The sequence below is a fragment of the Dreissena polymorpha genome, chromosome 16, assembly GCF_020536995.1.
Source record: "Dreissena polymorpha isolate Duluth1 chromosome 16, UMN_Dpol_1.0, whole genome shotgun sequence".
NCBI classification, from domain to species: Eukaryota; Metazoa; Mollusca; class Bivalvia; order Myida; family Dreissenidae; genus Dreissena; species Dreissena polymorpha.
In genome coordinates, this window is record NC_068370.1 from 27456435 (window position 1) to 27477012 (window position 20578).

Below are 20578 nucleotides of genomic sequence, written 5' to 3' on the forward strand. Positions count from 1 at the left end.
AATCACATATGACCTTGACATTGGAGGTAGAGAAATAGTTATTACACACATATCACTAAATATATTATAATTATTTGTTAAGCATTTGTGACCCTTTATTATGTTTATCTTTTTTTAAGTGGAGATTTCTCATATTAAGTATCCATGTCATTATACATCAATGTCATTTACCGGTAATTGCAATTTTTCTCCATTCTGTACGGCTTGCAATTTGTTGTGTAAGATAATAAAAACAGACTTTTTATTCCCCCAAAGGAGGGCATATAGTGATCGGACTGTCCGTCCGTCACACTTTGTGTTTAGGTTTCGAAAAATGCTCATAACTTCTATGTTGCTTCAGATAGCAATTTCATATTTGGCAAGCATGTGTATATATGAACAAGGCCTTTCCATACGCACTCAAATTTTGACCCCTGTGACCTTGAACTTAGGGTCCGCGTTTAGGTTTTGAAATTTGCGTTTAGGTTTCGAAAAAAGCTCATAACTTCTATCAAGCGTTTATAGGGGGCATAAGTCATCCTATAGTGACAGCTCTTGTTTAGCTAGAGCAATGAATTTATTGTGTTTTAATTACTACTTGATGGTGTCAGACAAAACAAAAAGCAATAAAATTGCAATAATTTTAATAAAATGTCTATTAAATAGATATTTTCAGCAAATAATGAAAATTACAAAAGATATAACACCAACACGACAAACAAGGAACAAACCAACATGGCTGTGTTTGAATAGTAACAAAAATATTAACTCATTTAACTGTTAATTTTTTTAAGTTCTTTTTAAAATTAATCAATAAAAGGACAAGATGGACACTTTATAACAAGTGCACATTATCTTAGACAATGTTAAGCATTGGGAACAGCTTTCAAGATATACATGCACAAGTTACATACACAATAAAAAATTGAACTGTAAATACCTTCGCTCCCAGTAATGAAATCTCTTTAAAGAATTTTGTAATTACTGTAGTTTATTTAAGTTTTTGGACACTGCAATTTTGAACACCCTCGTTCTTAGCCAAAATAATGATAAACCTTTACTCCATTTTTTTCTGACACTCTGATAACGGATCATCCCCTATAATTAATAATTCTAAATCTTCTGCATTTTGACACAATTCAACCCATTTTGGTTAATCTTCTGACACATCATATACATGTGTTTAACAAACAGAGAGCAGTCACAAAACCTGGCAGATTAATGTGAGAAGACGCCAGACTGTTAAAATTGCATTATATGGGTAAATAGGCATGCATTCCAATAATAAACAATATCTGAATGCCATAAATACCGGTAATCAATTGATCAAAAGGAAACAATAATTTCTCATTGATGTATGTTCACTTTTTGTTTGTATCATAGCAGGAACAACTGTATATGATGGCTGGTACCAAATATGTTAGTCTGAATGTTAATGAAAAATATTATCTAGTTAATTTCATAATATCACAATTTTTTTAATCTACAGCAATATTCTCTTGCTAAAGCATGACATATAGCATCTAATTTTACTGCGCCATACTGATTATAATTGGAATATTTGTCTATGAAACAAAATCAAACAAATTAATGATCATATGTTCATTGCAAATGTATAATTTAGTAATTACTACTAAATGTGTGGTATAAGCAAACATTATTTATTGGTAAGTTATGCATTATGACAGGAACATTCAATTCAATTGAAATATTTAATTGTCTAAATTTTTTAGCGTCTCGACATGAAAACATATTAGGTGTCTAAAAGCTTACAGAAATAACTGAAATTTGGTGGTTTAGTGTTCAAACAAATTAAATTTGTTGTTAACCCTTAAAGCGCTGGAGCTGAATTTTAAAGGCCTTTGCAAACAGTTTGGATCCAGATAAGACGCCACAGAACGTGGCGTCTCATCTGGATCCAAACTGTTTGCTATTCTGATAGTATTCTTTGAAAAAAATTCGAAGAAAATGCTAATTTTAGAAATTCAGCAGACGACATTTTAGCAGACGACAAATTTCACAGCATGCAAAGGGTTAACAGACCGACAAGAATTGCATTTTTAATGATTTTAAAATTGTTATTTTTTATACATGTATATTATAGAATTTACATTTTGTAGATATAACATTTATTTAAAAAATCCTCCTATGAAAAAGTCTGGCACTGCTAAGTTGTCATATGATATGTGATATACAGTAACTGTTACCCAGGAGTTGCACATAAACCACTTGGACATATATGCATTGAGCAAAAATATACAGTATGAATACAATTCACCTTTTATACTAAATTAATTCTTCTATGCCTTTTTATAATAATGAAGTATTGGTAATCATAAAATAATTACTTTCAGAATGGTCACAAATTATTTAGTGTTAATCCGTCACAAAGTTGTGTAGAATAACTCGATAACAGAATCATGTTTAAACTTTAGTTTCTTGTAGTTTAATACCAATACTTGCAAACATGATTAAATGCCATTGCTACCCATAAGAACATGGCAAAATTGGTTTCTGTAAACACTGTCATAAAGGGAAGTACAATTTAAACCCAATATTCAAATTTCATATATGTTTACTGACAATACTGTCCTTAGTGGCAGGAAGATTTAAAATCAATATTTAATGAAAGATTTAGAATATGATCTATTTAACATAAAGCACTTAAAGAGATCTTAACAAGACAAAACAGAACTGGCAAAATCCTGTATTGCCTTAAATTTCTAGATTTGAAAAATGATGTTGTTTTGTACTTTTCACTTTTTGATAAAGTATTTTTACTGTAAATTTAATGTTACAGCATAGTTAGTCCATTTTTCTCACAGCCACACATTAATCCTTTACCACTTATATACGTATTTTCAGACGTGTTTGTAGTCCATTAGAAAGTTTAATTTAATTAAAGACCTTTTGACTTGATTCAAGATTTAACAGCTTCATTTCCTACCCTTAGTTACTGATGAGCATTGAACAGCATAAAACCTGAACAGACTGAGAGTTACTCACAGGCTGTTCTTGTTTTATGCTGTTTGCACATAGCCATTTTCACTTCTCTGAGAGGGAAAGGGTGAAGGACCAGCTGAGCAATACATACTATTGAGCCTCGCTCTGGGAAAATGGGGCTTAATGCATGTCTTTTATGGTATTTTTTTTAATTAATCCAGTCTATGCTGACAGTTTCGTCCCTAGACTAATCTGGGACGACACTTTTAAGTGCATATGCATTAAACCCATTTTTTCTTGAGCGCAGTTCAATTAATTTTTAACATACGCAATATAACTCAGATCCTTATAAAAAACAATCACAGGCACCATTCAGTTTTAACCAAAAACGAAATGTCTAGAATTTTGTAATGCTACTACAACAATGGTATATGTCAAGAACAAATTATTATAATACATAAAATATTGAGCTAATTCGAGCCCATATCACAGACAAAAATGACCATAGAAATGACCGAGTTCTCATATAATGGCAGTAGACCAAACATTGGTTCACTCCAACCCTTGCACATCTGATACCAGATTCCCAACATGTAGTCCTATTCAGCTCAATGCAAAAATTAATTTTACAACAGGCTTGTTAAAATGATTTTTTCATTTGAGCAGGCATTTTATTCCAAACTGACTGATTCACACTGTTTATATTACACGATAAGCGTTACATTATTGGCAATACAGTTTTTCTCAGTTCCAGGTCATGTGTTTAGTCAAGGCCAACGATGTTATCTTAATGACCGAAGAAAACGTAATAAATACAGAAATTCATAACTAAAACCATTTCATTCCCTTCAACGATCATTTTCAACTCCATTAGCTTGATCACTTAAGCCTAAGGTATTCAAGATGCGTTGCAACCAACACATTTTCTTTAACAAACTCTGGGAAGTCCGTTGCACCATCATAAACAACAATCATCATTCCCAACTGTCACAAGATCAAATCTGTTCCCAGCAGGTGGAGATAGTCGCGTGCTTGTCAAATCACTCGACATTGTGAACAATACCAATCTCTGGCCAGCAAATGCAGAAAGACTAAAGAGCACATTGTTTATCACAGAAGTTAACAACTATGAATATCACAGAAGTTAACAACTATGTTTTATCACAGAAGTTAACAAAAACTAATATGGCGTGTCTTCAAGAGTCTCTGTCCTGTTTCTTTTTCTTCAGTCTTTTTGATCGCTCCCACCGCACCGTGTCCCCCTCTAGAGCCCCCAGTTCAATGATCCTTTGTTGAAATGAGGCTGGTGCTCCTATCAAAGGATCTGAATATTTGGGGTCTGAAAAAGCAGTTAAATAACAAACACAAAATTAAACATTTTAGCCATGCTTTGAGAAAACTGGGCTGAACACATGTGGGTAAAGTGTTGTTCTTAAATAGCCTGTGCAGTCCCTACAGGCTAAACAGGGATGACACTTTCCGCCTAGACTGGATTTTTGTTTAGAAGTGACTCCCTTGAAACGAAAAATTCCATAAGAGCGGAAAGTGTGGTCCTTGATTAGCCTGTGCGGACTGTCATGACACTTTACAAACATGAATTAAGTCCAGTTTTCACAGAACAAAGCTAAAATATTTGTTTAAAAAGAAGGTATTTGTGTGCTCACAGAACACCTGTTTAAATTATTAGTTATTAAGAAGGTCAATTCTTATTCTAAAATAATTTTCTATGATTTTTTTCTGTCAAATTATTGTTGTGAAAGAACCCAATAAACAACACAAAAGTAGCTCTATTATATATAATTAATTTTGAGCTTGTAATAGGAAAATGAACTCTTTGCTACAATTGTAAAAATATGTGTGAGATTTTTAAGAAATGAACAATCATTCCTGGTACCATTGTTGATCAGCAAATAAAAAACTCTCAGTCATCCAGATAATAAGGTACTAAAACACATAGGTGTTGGTCAAGCAGCAATGTAACAAAGATGCACACATCAGTTGATAAACAAAGATACCAGTTAATTGAAAAGCAAAGGGCATATTTTTCTCAGTCAAAGCCCTTCTTCATATTTCATTTAATATAATTTCTTATCATCTGAAGAAATACTTATGATATATGTAACTGACTATTTTAATAATAACTGTGTAATCATATGTTACCTTTACAACAATTTATTCTGTATGAATGATTCTAACATTCCATAAAAATATCTGTAGATTGATAAACCTAAAACACATGTGTCATGCAATGGAAAAATGGGGCTTAATGCATGTGCTTAACATGTCATTTCAGATAAGCCTGTGCAGTCTGCAAACGCTAACAAGGGAAATACTTTCCACCTATACTGGATTTTCGCTAAGAAGAGACTTACTTTAACTCTTTCAGTGCTGGAACTGAGTTTTGAAGGCCTTTGCAAACAGTTTGGATCCAGATGAGACGCCACAGAACGTGGCGTCTCATCAGGATCCAAACTGTTTGCTATTCTGATATTATTCTTTGGAAAAAAAACGAAGAAAATTCTTATTTTAGAAATTCAGCAGACGACATTTTAGCAGATGACAAATTTCCCAGCATGCAAAGGGTTAAAGAAAAATACTATAAAAGAGGAAAGTGTTGTCTCTTATATCGGTCCATACTTTATGGACATGCATTAAGCCCAGTTTTCTCAGATCACTGCTTATATTCAAATATACACCAACCTTCTTGTTCTTTTGACTGAGAGCTGCTGGGTTTCTTCCCTGAGATGTTGTTCTGCAGTAAGACAGGTGGTCGCATGCCATTGCTGTACTTGCGTTGAGAATTAAGTGTGTTATTGGGAACCACAGAATTGTTCACACTACTTGAAGATGATATCACTTTGGAGGAAAAAGAGTTTGTGTTGTTATTGGGCACTGTTCCATTCTTGTAGCCCTGTAAGGACTGCCCCTGGGTAGTCATACTCCGGGGGTTAGGGGGCAGGGTCTGCTGGGAGGTGCCGCCATTCGGGCTCCACAGAGTTCCCATGGCAACTAGGTCATCTTGGTCACGTCCTGAAAATAGACACATTTTTGTAAGCAATGCAAACATTCTGGTCAATTTTCCAGTTATAATATAGGAAACCTAAGAAGGCTTATCTGGGACAACACTTTACGCACATGCATTAAGCCCCGGTTTCCCAAAGCGGGGCATATATCTCACGTGTTTAACCATATGTTATTGCACATATTTCAAAGCTCACAAATATATTAGTTATGGAGTTTGGATAAAAGGAAAAATAACTAGAATAAGTACTCAGTTATATGATCTAAACATTTAATGGCAAAAAAGAAAACAGGTCAAATATATACTCTTCAAAATTTAAAGTACTCTAATCTTTTAATGGACATTTAATTTTTAACTAGAGACATTCACAGTCAATCCTTAATCTTTGTGATTACTGATCGCCAATCAATAATCATTACTTTCTCCTTGAAACCTGATATTATTATAGCCACTTACAAACTTACAATGCCAAAGTATTGATATTTTGTATATATGTTACAAAAAACATGATCATGTAAATCTAGACAATATGAAAATCAATTCAACATGCCTTTGCACGCCATTAACATGTCATTCAGACACCACCAAAACACAATGCATTTTTTATTTGGACAGTATAAAGTAAAATAAAAAGATCATGTCAAATACTGGTCTGGTAAATGACTGTCATAGTGTTTTGAGGTGTGCAAAATAAAAGGACACAATGGACACTTGAGTTGTTTTTTTAGCTTGAACATAAATGTGCACCAGAAGCCAGAATTTTTGTGGTTTAAAGCCGGCCGAGTTGATATTTCTCACATCAATTTGGTTTTCTCAACTGACCAGAATTGATCAATATTCGTAAGATACATTCTAAAGCTTAACTCTTCCATACTGATTTTCGCAAATATTGTGCCAAAAATTGGGTCACGTGAGCGCCAATTTCACGTGATTTCCACTTCGGCGCTTTTCAAAACAAAGAACATCTACTAAACCACAGGTGCTGGGCGCGTGGCCAAATCACTTAAACACTATCAATATGTCATAAAACAAGATTTTTAATCATTTTGACAAAAAAAACTATGATATATTATTTATAATCAAGATAGGTATCTCTTGACACAGGAAAATCTACTACGTACAACAATCGAAATATCACAGCCATGGAACATAATCCACATTAGTACAATTAACAAATACGAGTGTTTTAACTTACAACACAGATTTTTCCTTTTGTTTGCGTTATTACGTCGAAATCGTGGTAAATTGGGATTTTTTATTGGTAATTTCGATTCGAGCTCCATGTCGATCAAACGCTCAAGTTAAATACGATTCTCGGTTTCAGATATTCGGTAACTCTGAGGCGCGGAACCAATAGTTGGATAAATAGTGTAAGGTGGAGGACGGAATCATCGTACACGATTGAAATAAACATTCAAACATAACGATTATATTAGTGTTTGGTGTGGGCAAAAGACAAGTCTGTGTTGTTAGTTGATAAAGTCGTATTTGTTTATTGTAATTATGCGGATTATGTTCGGTAGCTGGGGTATTTCGATTCTTTTACTCTTGATACAATCGGCACTGAAAATGACAATGAAAACTGATGAATATATATATATATATCAGGGATCATATTTTTTTTGGTTTTGTCGGTCCTAGACCGATTGGGGTCGTGAAAGACCGATTGAAAATCCCAAACAGTCGGTCCGATTCTGTGTGCTAAAATTCCCATGTCATGAAATCGATTACACAGTGCACATGCTAACATAGATCTACCCTAATAACATTCTTATCTCGAGTAGGTGTGAAAACCATTCACTGCAGTCTCTAAACCGGTCAGGACCAGTTTATTGCGTGTCATCCGACTAGTATCAGAGTATGACCCCAAGCAGCGAAAATTCGCGCGATTGTGTATAAGTCATGCGTGAATAACCCCGTGTCTATATCCATCGATAATTTCACTGGCTAGCACACTAAACGGTCCGTAATGTGTAAAATCGTTGACAGTTACTTCGGAGATGAAAACTTCAATGTTCATAATCCTCGTGGAAAGTGTGCATTTCATGCATGATACAGTAAACTTTTATATAAACAAAGAAGAAAATCGGATATTCTGCAATAATTCATAATTATTGTGGGCGGACCTTATACACTGAAAACACGCGCTGTAACTAAACAAACATGCCGATACATTTTCCACCAGCGTAAAAATCCGGCAATAAATAAATGAAAGTTGCGGATCTGATTGACAGAACAGCCGAAAGTTATTTTTATGGGCGGAACTTCACATAAAATAGTACACAAGAAGAATAATATACATTGTCTAAATCTTAAGTAAAAATCGTGATAGAATCAAAATAAGTCGTGTACTTAATTGTTTGTTGTTGAATAACTCACGACCGGAAGTTTAGATGCGTGGTTTCAAATCACTCGTGCTTCGCACTCGTGATTTAATATATACGCATCTTAACTATCGGCCGTGGGTTTTTTTTACAATAAACTATAACGTACACGAATTATTTCTCAACTATTTGTTTTTTGTTGTTGCCAGTATCTAACCTACGCACAAACATTTGTTAGGTTCAGTGCATGTATGTAAGCTATTATCGAGTCGACAACGATTTAAAACATCGGTATAGACTTACACAGGTAAATAATAGATATTGACAACGATGAAAAAAAGTCAGATACAACAGCACACGAAACAACAATAAAAGAGAAAAAAATATCATAAAACCAATTGAGAAAACTCGTATGTTCTGTTTAAAAACGATGCCAAAGGCAATTAAACTTGTACATTTATTATACCACCTTCATGAATGGCAAAATCAATGGTATATATGTTAACGTAATTTGTCGTGATTTCGGATATAAATTTTCAGACACTTTTTCCCCATTTAAATCCAGACCGATTGATGTTGCGGGAAAATATGATCCCTGATATATATATATATATATATATATATATATATATATATATTCATCAGTTTTCATTGTCAAAATGATGAAAAATGTTGTTTTTTGACATATTGATAGTGTTTAAGTGACTTGGCCACGCGCCCAACTCCTGTGCTCCGAGTCTGTGTATTTATTTTCATGCTCCAGTCCACGCCTCGAGCGAATCACATGGTTTTACATGTGACCGGCGCGTGTTTAAATATAAATTATTTCTGTCCATGGACAGAAATTGAAAAGCCCTATCTTTGTACTGATTTTGGGCATTTCTTGACCGATTTTGACCAAATCTTTTGCACATCTGACATAAATACGTTCACATTTTGACACATAATCACTTTTTGCGACACATAACAAAAATAGGAAAATATACCAACATCAACTCGGCCGGCTTTAATATACTACTAAAGACATTTATAATGAGTTTCATGAGACTCAAGTGTTCAAATCAGTCTGATTTTGTTCATTCAACACTTTTCCTGTACTCTGTACATGTATATTTTGAGATCATACATTTAGTAATTGTTATTTTTTTCTAAATGAAAATGCAGGTTAAAAGACAATAATTTATGTCGTTTTTTTATCCACATCTGTTATTAATTACCCATTTAATCTGACATAATAGAATCATAAATAACATGTTTAAAACAAGATGTGTTTATGAAACACTATGTCCCCCCATATATTTGATCTTGAAGGATGACCTTGACCTTTCACCACTCAAAATGTACAGCTCCATGAGATACACATGCATGCCAAATATGATGTTGCTATCTTCAATATTGTAAAAGTTATGGCAAATGTTAAAGTTTGACGCAAACAAACCAACAAACAGACAGGGCAAAAACAATACATAATGATTTTGTGCTGAAAATGAAATATACATTACTAATGAATATAAATAAAATGAATAAACATATTTCATTTTTCAAAATAAAACAAAGCATTGGTACAAAATTGTTTTCTTCTGCAGTTGAGAGGTTTTATTTTATTTTTACTGCCTGCTATCAGATACATATAAGTACACATATTATGCAGACAATAACTGGCATATCACAAAAACTATCAAAACCTACCAACTTAAAAATCCTTAATAGGTCATAAAGCTATTTTCCCATTTATGAACATGTTTAGCTAACTTAATACGGGTTTCAAATTTTCATGACAGTCTATTTTATCTTGAGACTCTTGCAAGTATTTGCCTGGTATGAGATAATATAGGTCGTTCTATTCAGAAATGAAAACTGATTAGCTCCGAGTCTATACTGAATCATAACAGTCAAGGAAAAAATCAATATCGTAAAGTAACAATCAAAACGTTCAAAAGACTGTAAACAAAAAGACAAACCATTAAGTACTGCCACAAGATCAAATCTGTTCCCAACGGATCGAGATAGTCGCGTGCTTGTCAAATAACTCGACATTGTAAGAGAGCAATTACATACAGTGCAAAAGTAAACAATAGCTCTATCCCTTAGTAATTATTAAATCCTTATTTCACTTTTAACATTTTAAGCTCCAATTATATTGATGTCAAAATGTCCAGCAGAAAAAGTTAATTAATTTGGATATTTTTATATTTCTGATTTGTAGCCATAGCGAACACTCAAGGAGTTAATTCGATAGAGCCACATATCACAAAAGATCCTTGCTCTGTTACAATCACTTGATATGTCTACAATGATTAACTTCATTGTTCAAAGAATTTCTACATGACTTCTTTCCATAATGAACACCCAATAGTTCAATACAAGCGATTAACTTGTATTGAAACAGAAGACGCACTGTTTAAACAAGGTTTACAGAACAAATTTAAAAGTTTTCTGTCCTACATGGTTTAAAGTGATTATAAACAGCAACTTTATGGATTTAACCTTTGCACTGGCTCTTTAACCTTGTAATGCAGATTCAATGCTAATAATTTATTATTTTTATAAGTCGTTCTTGAGCACACTTTTTATTTAAGGCAATATTTTATTTTTAGGGGGGAGGGGGTCCTCAATGTGACTTATAATATATAAAAATATTTATAGTCAAACATTCAAATCTGTGCAGTATAATGACTTGTTTTCTTTGTTACCGTTATTTTGTTTTCATCATATATTTGACACAGAATTACATTATTTAATGCACATGTTTTATTATTGCCCATTTGCATATTAATTTAATTAATACAGCAATACAATTTTTTCTTTGGCATTGAAGGCAAACAATACTTAATTTAACTTAATATCGTTTCTTAACATTATTTATCACAAATAAGTGAAGTATTATGATTCTTGGTGAACATTTTGTGATATTCTTGAGTGTTGATCTATGCAAGTCTAAGTGCTTTTTTAACGTATAAACAATATGGCCTGAGCATATAGAATTTCAAAGGACACTACTCATCAAGAATTATAGAAATCCTAATCAGAGTTGCTTCCCTTATTATAAAGTTTTGGAGAGGTTTCATTATGTGAATAAGATATGCGGTACAAGCTTTTATGGAAGCATAAGATAACAATATATTTCAGAAGGCAAACATTATTTATAACAAGTTCAATTCAGTATACATACATGTATCAATTATAAAAAAAATAACATAATTAATGCAAACTATTTTAAATCAATTTAAGTAATAAAAGACAGAAAACATGCACAAGACAACCTGTCCACCATAAGTATTTGAATGATTAAAGCATGGATAGCAAATGAATTGTGAATACCAATACAAAGTGATTACACAGGACAATAATAAACAAATAGCACTCCAAGCTGCTAAGCTATTAAGCTATTTATTATTATTAACAAGACCTGTCCCAAGACAGTGTGCTCAACAACATTTACTTTAAATTGCTGATGTAATTGAGGAAGCAAACCTTAACCACACCATAACAAATATGGCAATGAACAGAATGACTATTTATGTATTGTCTCCAACTATTCTGTTAATGGTGGAGCACACCATGAAAAGATTGCATCATCAAATAGCCAAGAAATGAAGATAATACCCATGAGGTTACAAATTAAAGAATCTGTTAGAAATAATTTTTTAATTGACTAATAAAGAACTCATTTCTTTCGAATTAATCTTTCTTACCTTTAGATACTGTTGGGAAAATTTTAGATTTCTGCATATTTTCAAAAACTTCCCGCACCACCTCAGAAGTAGCATTAGCTTGTTAATTTTAATGCATCTCCAACAAGATGTGTTTGTGAAACACAATGTCCCCCTATATGACGTTTGACCTTGAAGGATGACCTTGACCTTGACCCTTCACCACTCAAAATGTGCAGCTCCATGAGATACACATGTATGTCAAATATAAAATTGCTAGCTTCAATATTGCAGAAGTTACATTACATGAGCAATTTTGACCCATATATTTGACCTAGAAAGGCCTTGACCTTTCACCACTCAAAATGTGCAGCTCCATGAGATACACATGCATGCCAAATATCAAGTTGCTTTCTTCAATATTGCAAAAGTATTCATAAAATAAGCGATTTGGGCCACATATATTTGACCTCTGACCTTAAAGGATGACCTTGACCTTGACCTTTCACCACTTAAAATGTGCAGCTCCATAAGATACACATGCATGCCAAATATCAAGTTGCTATCTTCAATATTGCAAAAGTATTCATAAAATAAGCGATTTTGGCCACATATATTTAACCTCTGACCTTGAAGGATGACCTTGACCATGACCTTTCACCACTCAAAATGTGCAGCTCCATGAGATACACATGCATGCCAAATATCAAGTTGCTATCTTCAATATTGCAAAAGTATTCATAAAATGAGCGATTTTGGCCACATATATTTGACCTCTGACCTTGAAGGATGACCTTGACCTTTCACCACTCAAAATGTGCAGCTCCATGAGATACACATGCATGCCAAATATCAAGTTGCTATATTCAATATAGCAAAAGTTATTGCAAAATGTTAAAGTTGGTGCAAACCAACAGACCAACCAACCAACCAACCAACAGACCAACCAACCAACAGACAGGGCAAAAACAATGTCCCCTACTACTATATCGGGGGACATAAAAAGAGGTTGCAAGACTTAGTAAAGGCCGTGCTTTGACTTGGGGCATAAAAATAGTCTTTAACTCTTACGCATACTTCAGTCTATAGCACATGCAGACTTGTTGTTAGTTTGCAACACACCTGATAAAGCACCATTTTGTTTTGCTGATAAAAGCTGCTCAGCCTTGCTGCTACTCCTTATACCATTGGGTCTGAAATGATGAGAGGGTTTGGCAGGGGGCAGTGCTGCAGAGAGTCCCTTCAGAGGATCCTCTTTATCCCAGTCCTTGTCAAACGGGGTTACTGGAAAACAACGGATCAAATAAGGAAATCTATAGACTAAAATCTGTAAAATCGGGTTGCTAAAAGACAAGCCAATAATGGAAAAGGCTTAACCAAACAAGTAAATATTACATGGAAAACAGTTTTAATTTGTAATCATTTCCATGGGTTTCCATGGTATAACCAGGTAAATCATGCAACATATGACCCACATATTAAGAAAATGGATCTTATGCCATATGCAGCCAGCTAGCCTACCTCGGCACAATCCTGCACATCTGTGCAGTCCGGTCTGGAGGTACCCTCATACATGCCATACTTCCCGATCTCGGCGGGACAGTCCCGCTTTTGGGCCCTTTGTCCCGCCATGAGACGATTTGTCCCGACATTCGTAAAAAACGATGTAAGGTGTATAGGTTCCCAATAAAATTCGCTATTCAAGCTCTGTTTCGCTAACACTTACCACCGATAATCCCTTTATTGCCCCCAATTAACAATCCGATTCTACTTAACGTGTGTACCAGTGTTGTTTATGACACCTTATCAGCGATTTATCGGCTAATTATTGATTTCATCAGGCATTCACACCATGGTGGTCTTCAAGATAGTGGTCGCTTATTGCTATCGATAGTTTTATTATAATGAAATAAATGTTGAAAATGTGTTTATTTTGTATTTGTTTGAAACGGTTTAGGAAACAATTGTTTTGTAAAATTAACGCTACGTCATAAATGAGTCTTACATTCAATGTTTAGTTCCAATATAGCGGGTTATTCCGAATGTGCAATATACCAAAATCGCAACAAACAGTCCAATAAGTGATACCCATCCTGTCTAGTGTAATTGTAATAAAAACAACGAGGTGCTATGCATGACAGTTTGACCTTACTCCAATTAAGCTAAAAACAACGAGGTGCTATGCATGACAGTTTGACCCTACTCCAATTAAGCCGTGACAATTGACAAGTAACAAACTGCGCATGGACACATGCTTAAAAAAACATCGCAACAAACAGTAAAAGTGGTACCCATCTTGTCTTGTGTTATTGTAATAAAAACAACGTGTTGTTATTCATGACAGTTTGACACTACCCCAATACAGCGCCTGACAATTCACAATTCAGTTTAATCTGTGTATATAAGAAGAAAGCAAAGTACGGAAATGTGTACGGCCGCGCATTCCGTGTGTAACTGATGTAACTGTTAGGTAGATAGTGTACTGTAACCCGTACTTTCAGTCAACTGGATAGCCTCCCCTGTGTTAATGTTTGCCATCGAAATTAATATCATGAGTATTGTTGTCGTAATGTTCTAGATTTTGTACTCTCAAACAGATGAATATTATCTTCGTTGTTTGCTATTGTCTTATTTAATATATAACTGTTATTGTTATGTTTTAGATTTCATACTTCATATCAGATGTTTTATGTCTTGAATAAAAGTATCAAGAGTTTTTGTTAGTACTATACTGACTATAGTAAAGGTGGAATGATAGATCGTTTTAGGTGTCCTGCTTTTTGGTCAAATGTCCCGACAATTTTTTTATGGAATGTCCCGCTTTGGACCTACAAAATTATGGCATGTATGGGTACCCTGTCTTATAAAGAGACTACGAAACCTTGCATAACTTTATAGCAGACAGGGTAGTTCCTTACCAGACTGTGCAATGGGGCAGGCTGGTCTAGAGCAATGCTGGTTGCATATGGCATGAAACCCATTTTTACACGGCAAATCCAGGCTAACGCTGAATAAACTACATCTGGGTAGTACTCTTAAATCAAAATTGCTTTTTATTCAGAGAGCTTTCATAATTTCAACTGTTTTTTACAACAAATGGCTTACTTATAGGGAATTGTCTATTCAAAACGTATCTTACTCAGCCAAACAAATTTTCATTATGGTTCATAAAGATTTGAGTGTGATAAAGAACTCATAAAATCACAAACAAATTTGTTTAGAAAATAACACATTTATTAAAAAATATTTGTCATTATATGCGCTAGATCCCTCGACTTGCCAATAAATAGTTAGCAAGACATTAAATCTTCATTAGATAAAAATGATATCAAATGAAATTCTTCCTTTGATACGCACTAGGTGTCTGCCTGTGACTTGTCATAAATTCAAAGCGCACTGCGGTCTTCCATTTGAATTCCTCTTAAGTGAACCTTGATTCATTCACAGTGAATAATAATGATATATTAATGTCACTGGATTTATTCGTACAAAATTTATTGAATATCTGATTCTAACTTAATCAAATTATGTCTCCTAAAGAAATTGCCGTAACATGGTACAGTTAGCTTCATACATGATATCAATAGTGACTGCCATGAAATTTACCATGAACGTTTAAGATTTAATTACACAATAAACCAATCAGGTTAAAATTGTGCTTGGAAAATAATTTGCTCCATTAAAAAAATAATTGATGAATACATGCTTGATTTAGTCCCAGAGCTTACATTTTCAAATAATTTTTAATTTAACATACAACAAAAGAAATATGACAGAAAAATATCTGAATATTCTACCAATAAGTTAATAAGAGCTACTTTATCAATACATTGTGAACGTTTTGCATGTAAGTGATATTTGTGCTTTAAAAACAGAGGTTCAAGCACTAAAAATATGACACATGGCATCATAATCAGTTTCAAAAACAAGAAATTTATAACAGTTAGATCAGTTGGTACTTGTCATTGGAGAAATGATATGACCCCCTTTTCGTTTGTTGCTCAATAATGGAATCAGTGACACATTACAGCACATGGTTGCAAAACCCATCACCCATTCATTCAAAATCCTTTGACACTGAAAACAATGTTAGAACAAGAAACCATCGGAGACGGGTGATGCTCCCCAAAGGTTTTTTTTGTCACAATATTGCACTATATATTCAGATAAAAGGAAACGTCTAGTAGTTGGGGGGACAAGAATTGCACTATATGTACAGTTAATGGAAAATTTCAAAGGGCCATAACTCTGTGAAAAATCATCTGACCAGAACCGGCTGATAATATGCACATCTCCTTATGGTAGTGAAGCTTCCCATAAAGTTTAATTGAATTCCGGTCATTAATTGCTGAGAAATAGCCCGGACAAAAATTGTGCACGGATGGACACACCCACAGACAGACGAAGCGGTGACTATATTCTCCCCCCAAAAAAAATTTGGGGAAGCATAAAAACAGAAAGGCAGATGTGTTCTATTTGTTTGCATTACCGTACATTCCTTTGTATAATGCGCAGTTTTTTACCTCCAAATTTCAAATTAAAAAGTTGGTGCGTGTAATTCATTGATACAACGCTTTCCTTGCTGTTAAATTGCAAATAATTCATTTCGTAATCGTAAATAATCATTATAGCCGCCATTGTTGTATTCCAGAAAACTTCACCCTATAATCTTACAGAATGAAAGGGCCGTTTTTAAAACAACAATACCAGTAACGGCATATAAGAACAGGGTAGCATTAGCTATTTAAAATAAAAAAATAAATATGTTTAAATTAAGAATGTGAACATTTATATGTCTGTGTTTGTGCACTTCTACTTTGGCAGCTTACGTTGGACTGGTAAAGGTATTTGGTCTTTTTTGCAGGTAACCGTAGGTGTGAACAGGGACTTCTTAAGTGTTTTCCAGTTTGGTCCAGGTTTTTGGCGCAATCATTGTTCATCACATTATCGCCTGTGTAACGTGACAAAATTAACCCAACTTGTCCAACATAATACATTAACAGTTTTACGTCAATACTAACATATCTCAACAACTGTCTCCATTGCGCCACATGTTTTATTCAGCATTCAAATTTAAAGCCATGCGTTCCCCGAGGAAGTATGACATGATGTACATGAATTCTTATTTTCTCAAGTTTTACACGAAATGCACATGGATTGTTAATCTGTTGCTAGAAAATTACAAAATTGTCAGAAAAGTATAGTGCTATGCAACCCATGCTCCTAATCATGACGTTTCCTAATTTGAATGCTTACCGGTAATTAAGCTTTCCAATGCCCCGGATTATTGGAATGCGCAACAGTAAAATGGCGGCCATTTTCAGTCCGCTTTGGTGGTTTTATTGTCTTTAAATTTTTTTTTTCTCCATTTTTGCATTAATAAAACAGCCTACGCGCTATACATGGGGGCGCGCTAAAGGAGGGAAAATTCGGTTGGTGAATTAGAACATGACTGTAGCGTAGTGGATATGGTGTCTGCCTAGCAACTGGGAGTTCACAGGCTTCATTCCCACTGTGAGAGCATTCATTAGGTCTCACCCAAAGACACCAAGTAGTGGTTCAACCCAGAAAACAAACTCAAGAGCGTTTCAATAAGGCTCTGGCTTTGGATGCATTTAAGCTGAAATAAATAGGTTAAAATTAAGTTGTTAATACCGAAACTATATGACTTTGCCTACCTGTGTCTATAGATATTGAGCGCTGTTTTCCAGTTTTACTGCTCGGACGTCGGTTGCTTGGAGCCTCAAGGTCTTTCTCCTGTCGTTTCTCCTTTGTCCGTTCTGCATCACCGAAGCTGTTTTGTCGCGGCTCATCGCTGACGCTCGCCTGTCGTTCCCGTCCATTGACCTCATTTCCGTAAAGTATGTCGGCAGTGGAATAGGGCACAGTAGGCGTACTTGATGAGCTGAAAGGAAGAAAAATCTTTATCCTGACAACTGGCTCTGAAACCTGAGCGGTTCCAATCCGCATTGCTGTTTGAAGGTAATCCGCGCTATGAACCAGTCTTGGGCGCAAATTTGTTGACAACATTGTTGCTCTTTCTAACAGACTCGCAATGTCATCCAACAAAAAAGAACTTCATGTTATGGTTAGACATCCTGGCAAGCAAGATTTTAGTTCATTCAATGACAACAAAGTTTAACTTATCCTGCATGGTTAGTAACTATTAGGACTGTAACTGTCTTAAAGACTAGTCTAGTCATTGCAAGCATGCCTATCTTTGCAATTTTAATGAAACCAGTCTGTTTTTAGCACTGCCTGAAAACTAAAGGATAAACCGATAGGTTAAGACCGTATTGGGGCTTTGTATTGAACATGATCAGTCCAGGATAACTTCTCCATGCCCTTAATTACGGGTATTTATGGGAATAACCATGGCATCACACCAACATTAATCGAAAACAGCATTGATTTATAGACTGGTTATGACGTTGGTGTACTATTTCACATGTTTGTAATCTATTGTTCAGCATTTATCTTTAATTTATCTATAGCATTTATCTATAAATGTGTTTATGGCTTTGGCTTAAACAGGCCATTATGCAGAAGACAATATAAAATTATATTATATAAACAGAAAAATTATAGTATATAAATGCAACTGACTTTATTTGACATTGAAAGGGTCTATAAAATACTATTTAATTTCACTTTAATAATTGCTTTCAGATTTTCTATTACTCAAATTTTTAGATTTGCAATAAAATTTACATACTGAATTGTATTTTTCAAACAATTTCAACTCTGTACTCACTTTAAGTCAATGTATTTATGACTTTTTATACTTCATACCACAAATCATTGTACACAAAAAAAGTTCCGTCTATATATTTTGACCTCCTATAATTCCATATTTTACCAGTGTCACCCTAATGAATAAAGCAAAATTAAAAGCTAATATTTGATCATCTTATATAAACTGAGTTTTATTGATTTTAGATTTAAGAATTTACAAACAAGCCTAATATTTCCTCACTATAAGACCAAAATTATTTACTTGAATATATTGAATTATTAATGTGGGTAACTTCTGATAAGTATTTCCCTGACTGCAGCGGAAAAAACGGTATTGCTAAAAATTATATGTATTTAGGAAGATCCATACATGTTAAAGAACCAGATATCATAAATTTATAATAAAATATTGATACAGATTGTACAATGCTGAAAATAGTGGAAGAAAATTGGTCAATTACATTAGGCACAGAAAACAAAATATGCATAAAACAAGAGCACTGCATAACGGGTGCCACGCTCGGCTACAGGTGCAGTTTTGAATAAATGAAAGCTTGTCAGAGTTTTTAGGTTTTTTTTAGAGGTCACAGTGACTTTGACCTTTGACTATGTGACCCCAAAATGGGTGTGGCCTGTAGAACTCATCAAGGTGCATCTACATATGAAGTTTCAAAGTTGTTGGTGGAAGCACTTTGATTTTAGAGCCAATGTTAAGGTTTTAGCATGACGCGGACGTCAGACAGCGGACGACACAACGAGCTGGCTATAACAATACCTTGCGTTTTCTCTGAAAACGCCAAGCTAAAAATTATACTACCATATTTAAAATATTAAGTATGTAAGATTTCAGTTGTAAACCTTAAACTAATAAACATTAATATGCCCAAGGAAACCAAATAAAAGAAATTAAACATCTTTTAAAGGACACAATAGAGGTGCTATAAATCCATAATTATTTACTTCAATAAAATTAATATTACAGCCAAGTTTACACCAAATGATTGATACGTTTTCTTTTATTTGTTGCAAATCCATTTAGACCACAATTACAGACAAGACTGTGGACCCGACAACCCATGTTCATGTAGTATTATGTATCAAATTGTACATGTAAAATTCTAACCATTTTGGTCTGTTTTGAGTCCTTGAGCATTTTTTTAACACAGTCGGTAGAGAAATATGCTAAATAGTAAATTTCAAACCAGTGGGATTTTAAATACCAAATTGTAAACCAGTGGTTAAAACTTTTTAAGTTACTTTTCTAAACAAGTCTATACAAATAATTTCGTCCCCTGGTCGGATGGGACCAGTTATGACCCAGGGTCATGATTTGATGAATGTTACAGTAGAGGGCCAATATACTACATGGCAATTAAAAAAAACACCAGCAGTAGTTTGAATTCGAGCTAATCTTTAATAATTATTCACAAAGTTACAAGAGAGAATAATCACTATAGTTTGTAAAACATACATTATATCTCAACATTTTATACCAGCAACACACATTCCAAGATTGTGCCAGGATCAAATCTTAAAAGATGTTACAAAAATGTGATATTCACAAAATTCTAGAAGCAGTAAACAACACAGCACAGTGGTACTTAAACAATAACTATATTGTCCTCACCAACAATTCACTTAATCTGCAATACAAGAGTTAATAAAATATTATTTTCATAGACAACTTTTGATATGAAAAAGGCCTTAACATTTATTGCAAATTCATAGCATTGCTTATTTTAACCAAAGTACCAAAATATATTTCAGTAATTTAAGAATAATTACATTCTAAAGAATGTAATATTTCTTATGGCATATACCTTCTGCATAATCACAAAATAAACTACATCAGGACTACATTACATTGTCCGAAAGGAATATTTAATTTCACAATGAATGCACCAACACTGTCTTATGGTATA

At 34.0% G+C, this 20578-nt stretch overlaps 1 protein-coding gene across 1 annotated transcript in view; it reads right to left on the bottom strand.

The window, feature by feature from the left end:
- Positions 1 to 606: 606 nt before the first annotated feature.
- Positions 607 to 20578, bottom strand: part of LOC127861531 (uncharacterized) — a 180445-nt gene continuing 160473 nt past the window's right edge. The window contains exons 3-6 of the mRNA XM_052400109.1: positions 17600 to 17826; positions 13044 to 13205; positions 5623 to 5952; positions 607 to 4261 (exon numbers count right to left, since the gene is read on the bottom strand). Of these exons, the coding sequence (XP_052256069.1) occupies positions 4119 to 4261; positions 5623 to 5952; positions 13044 to 13205; positions 17600 to 17826 (862 nt within the window). The 3' untranslated portion in view covers positions 607 to 4118. The remainder of the gene's footprint in view (positions 4262 to 5622; positions 5953 to 13043; positions 13206 to 17599; positions 17827 to 20578) is intronic.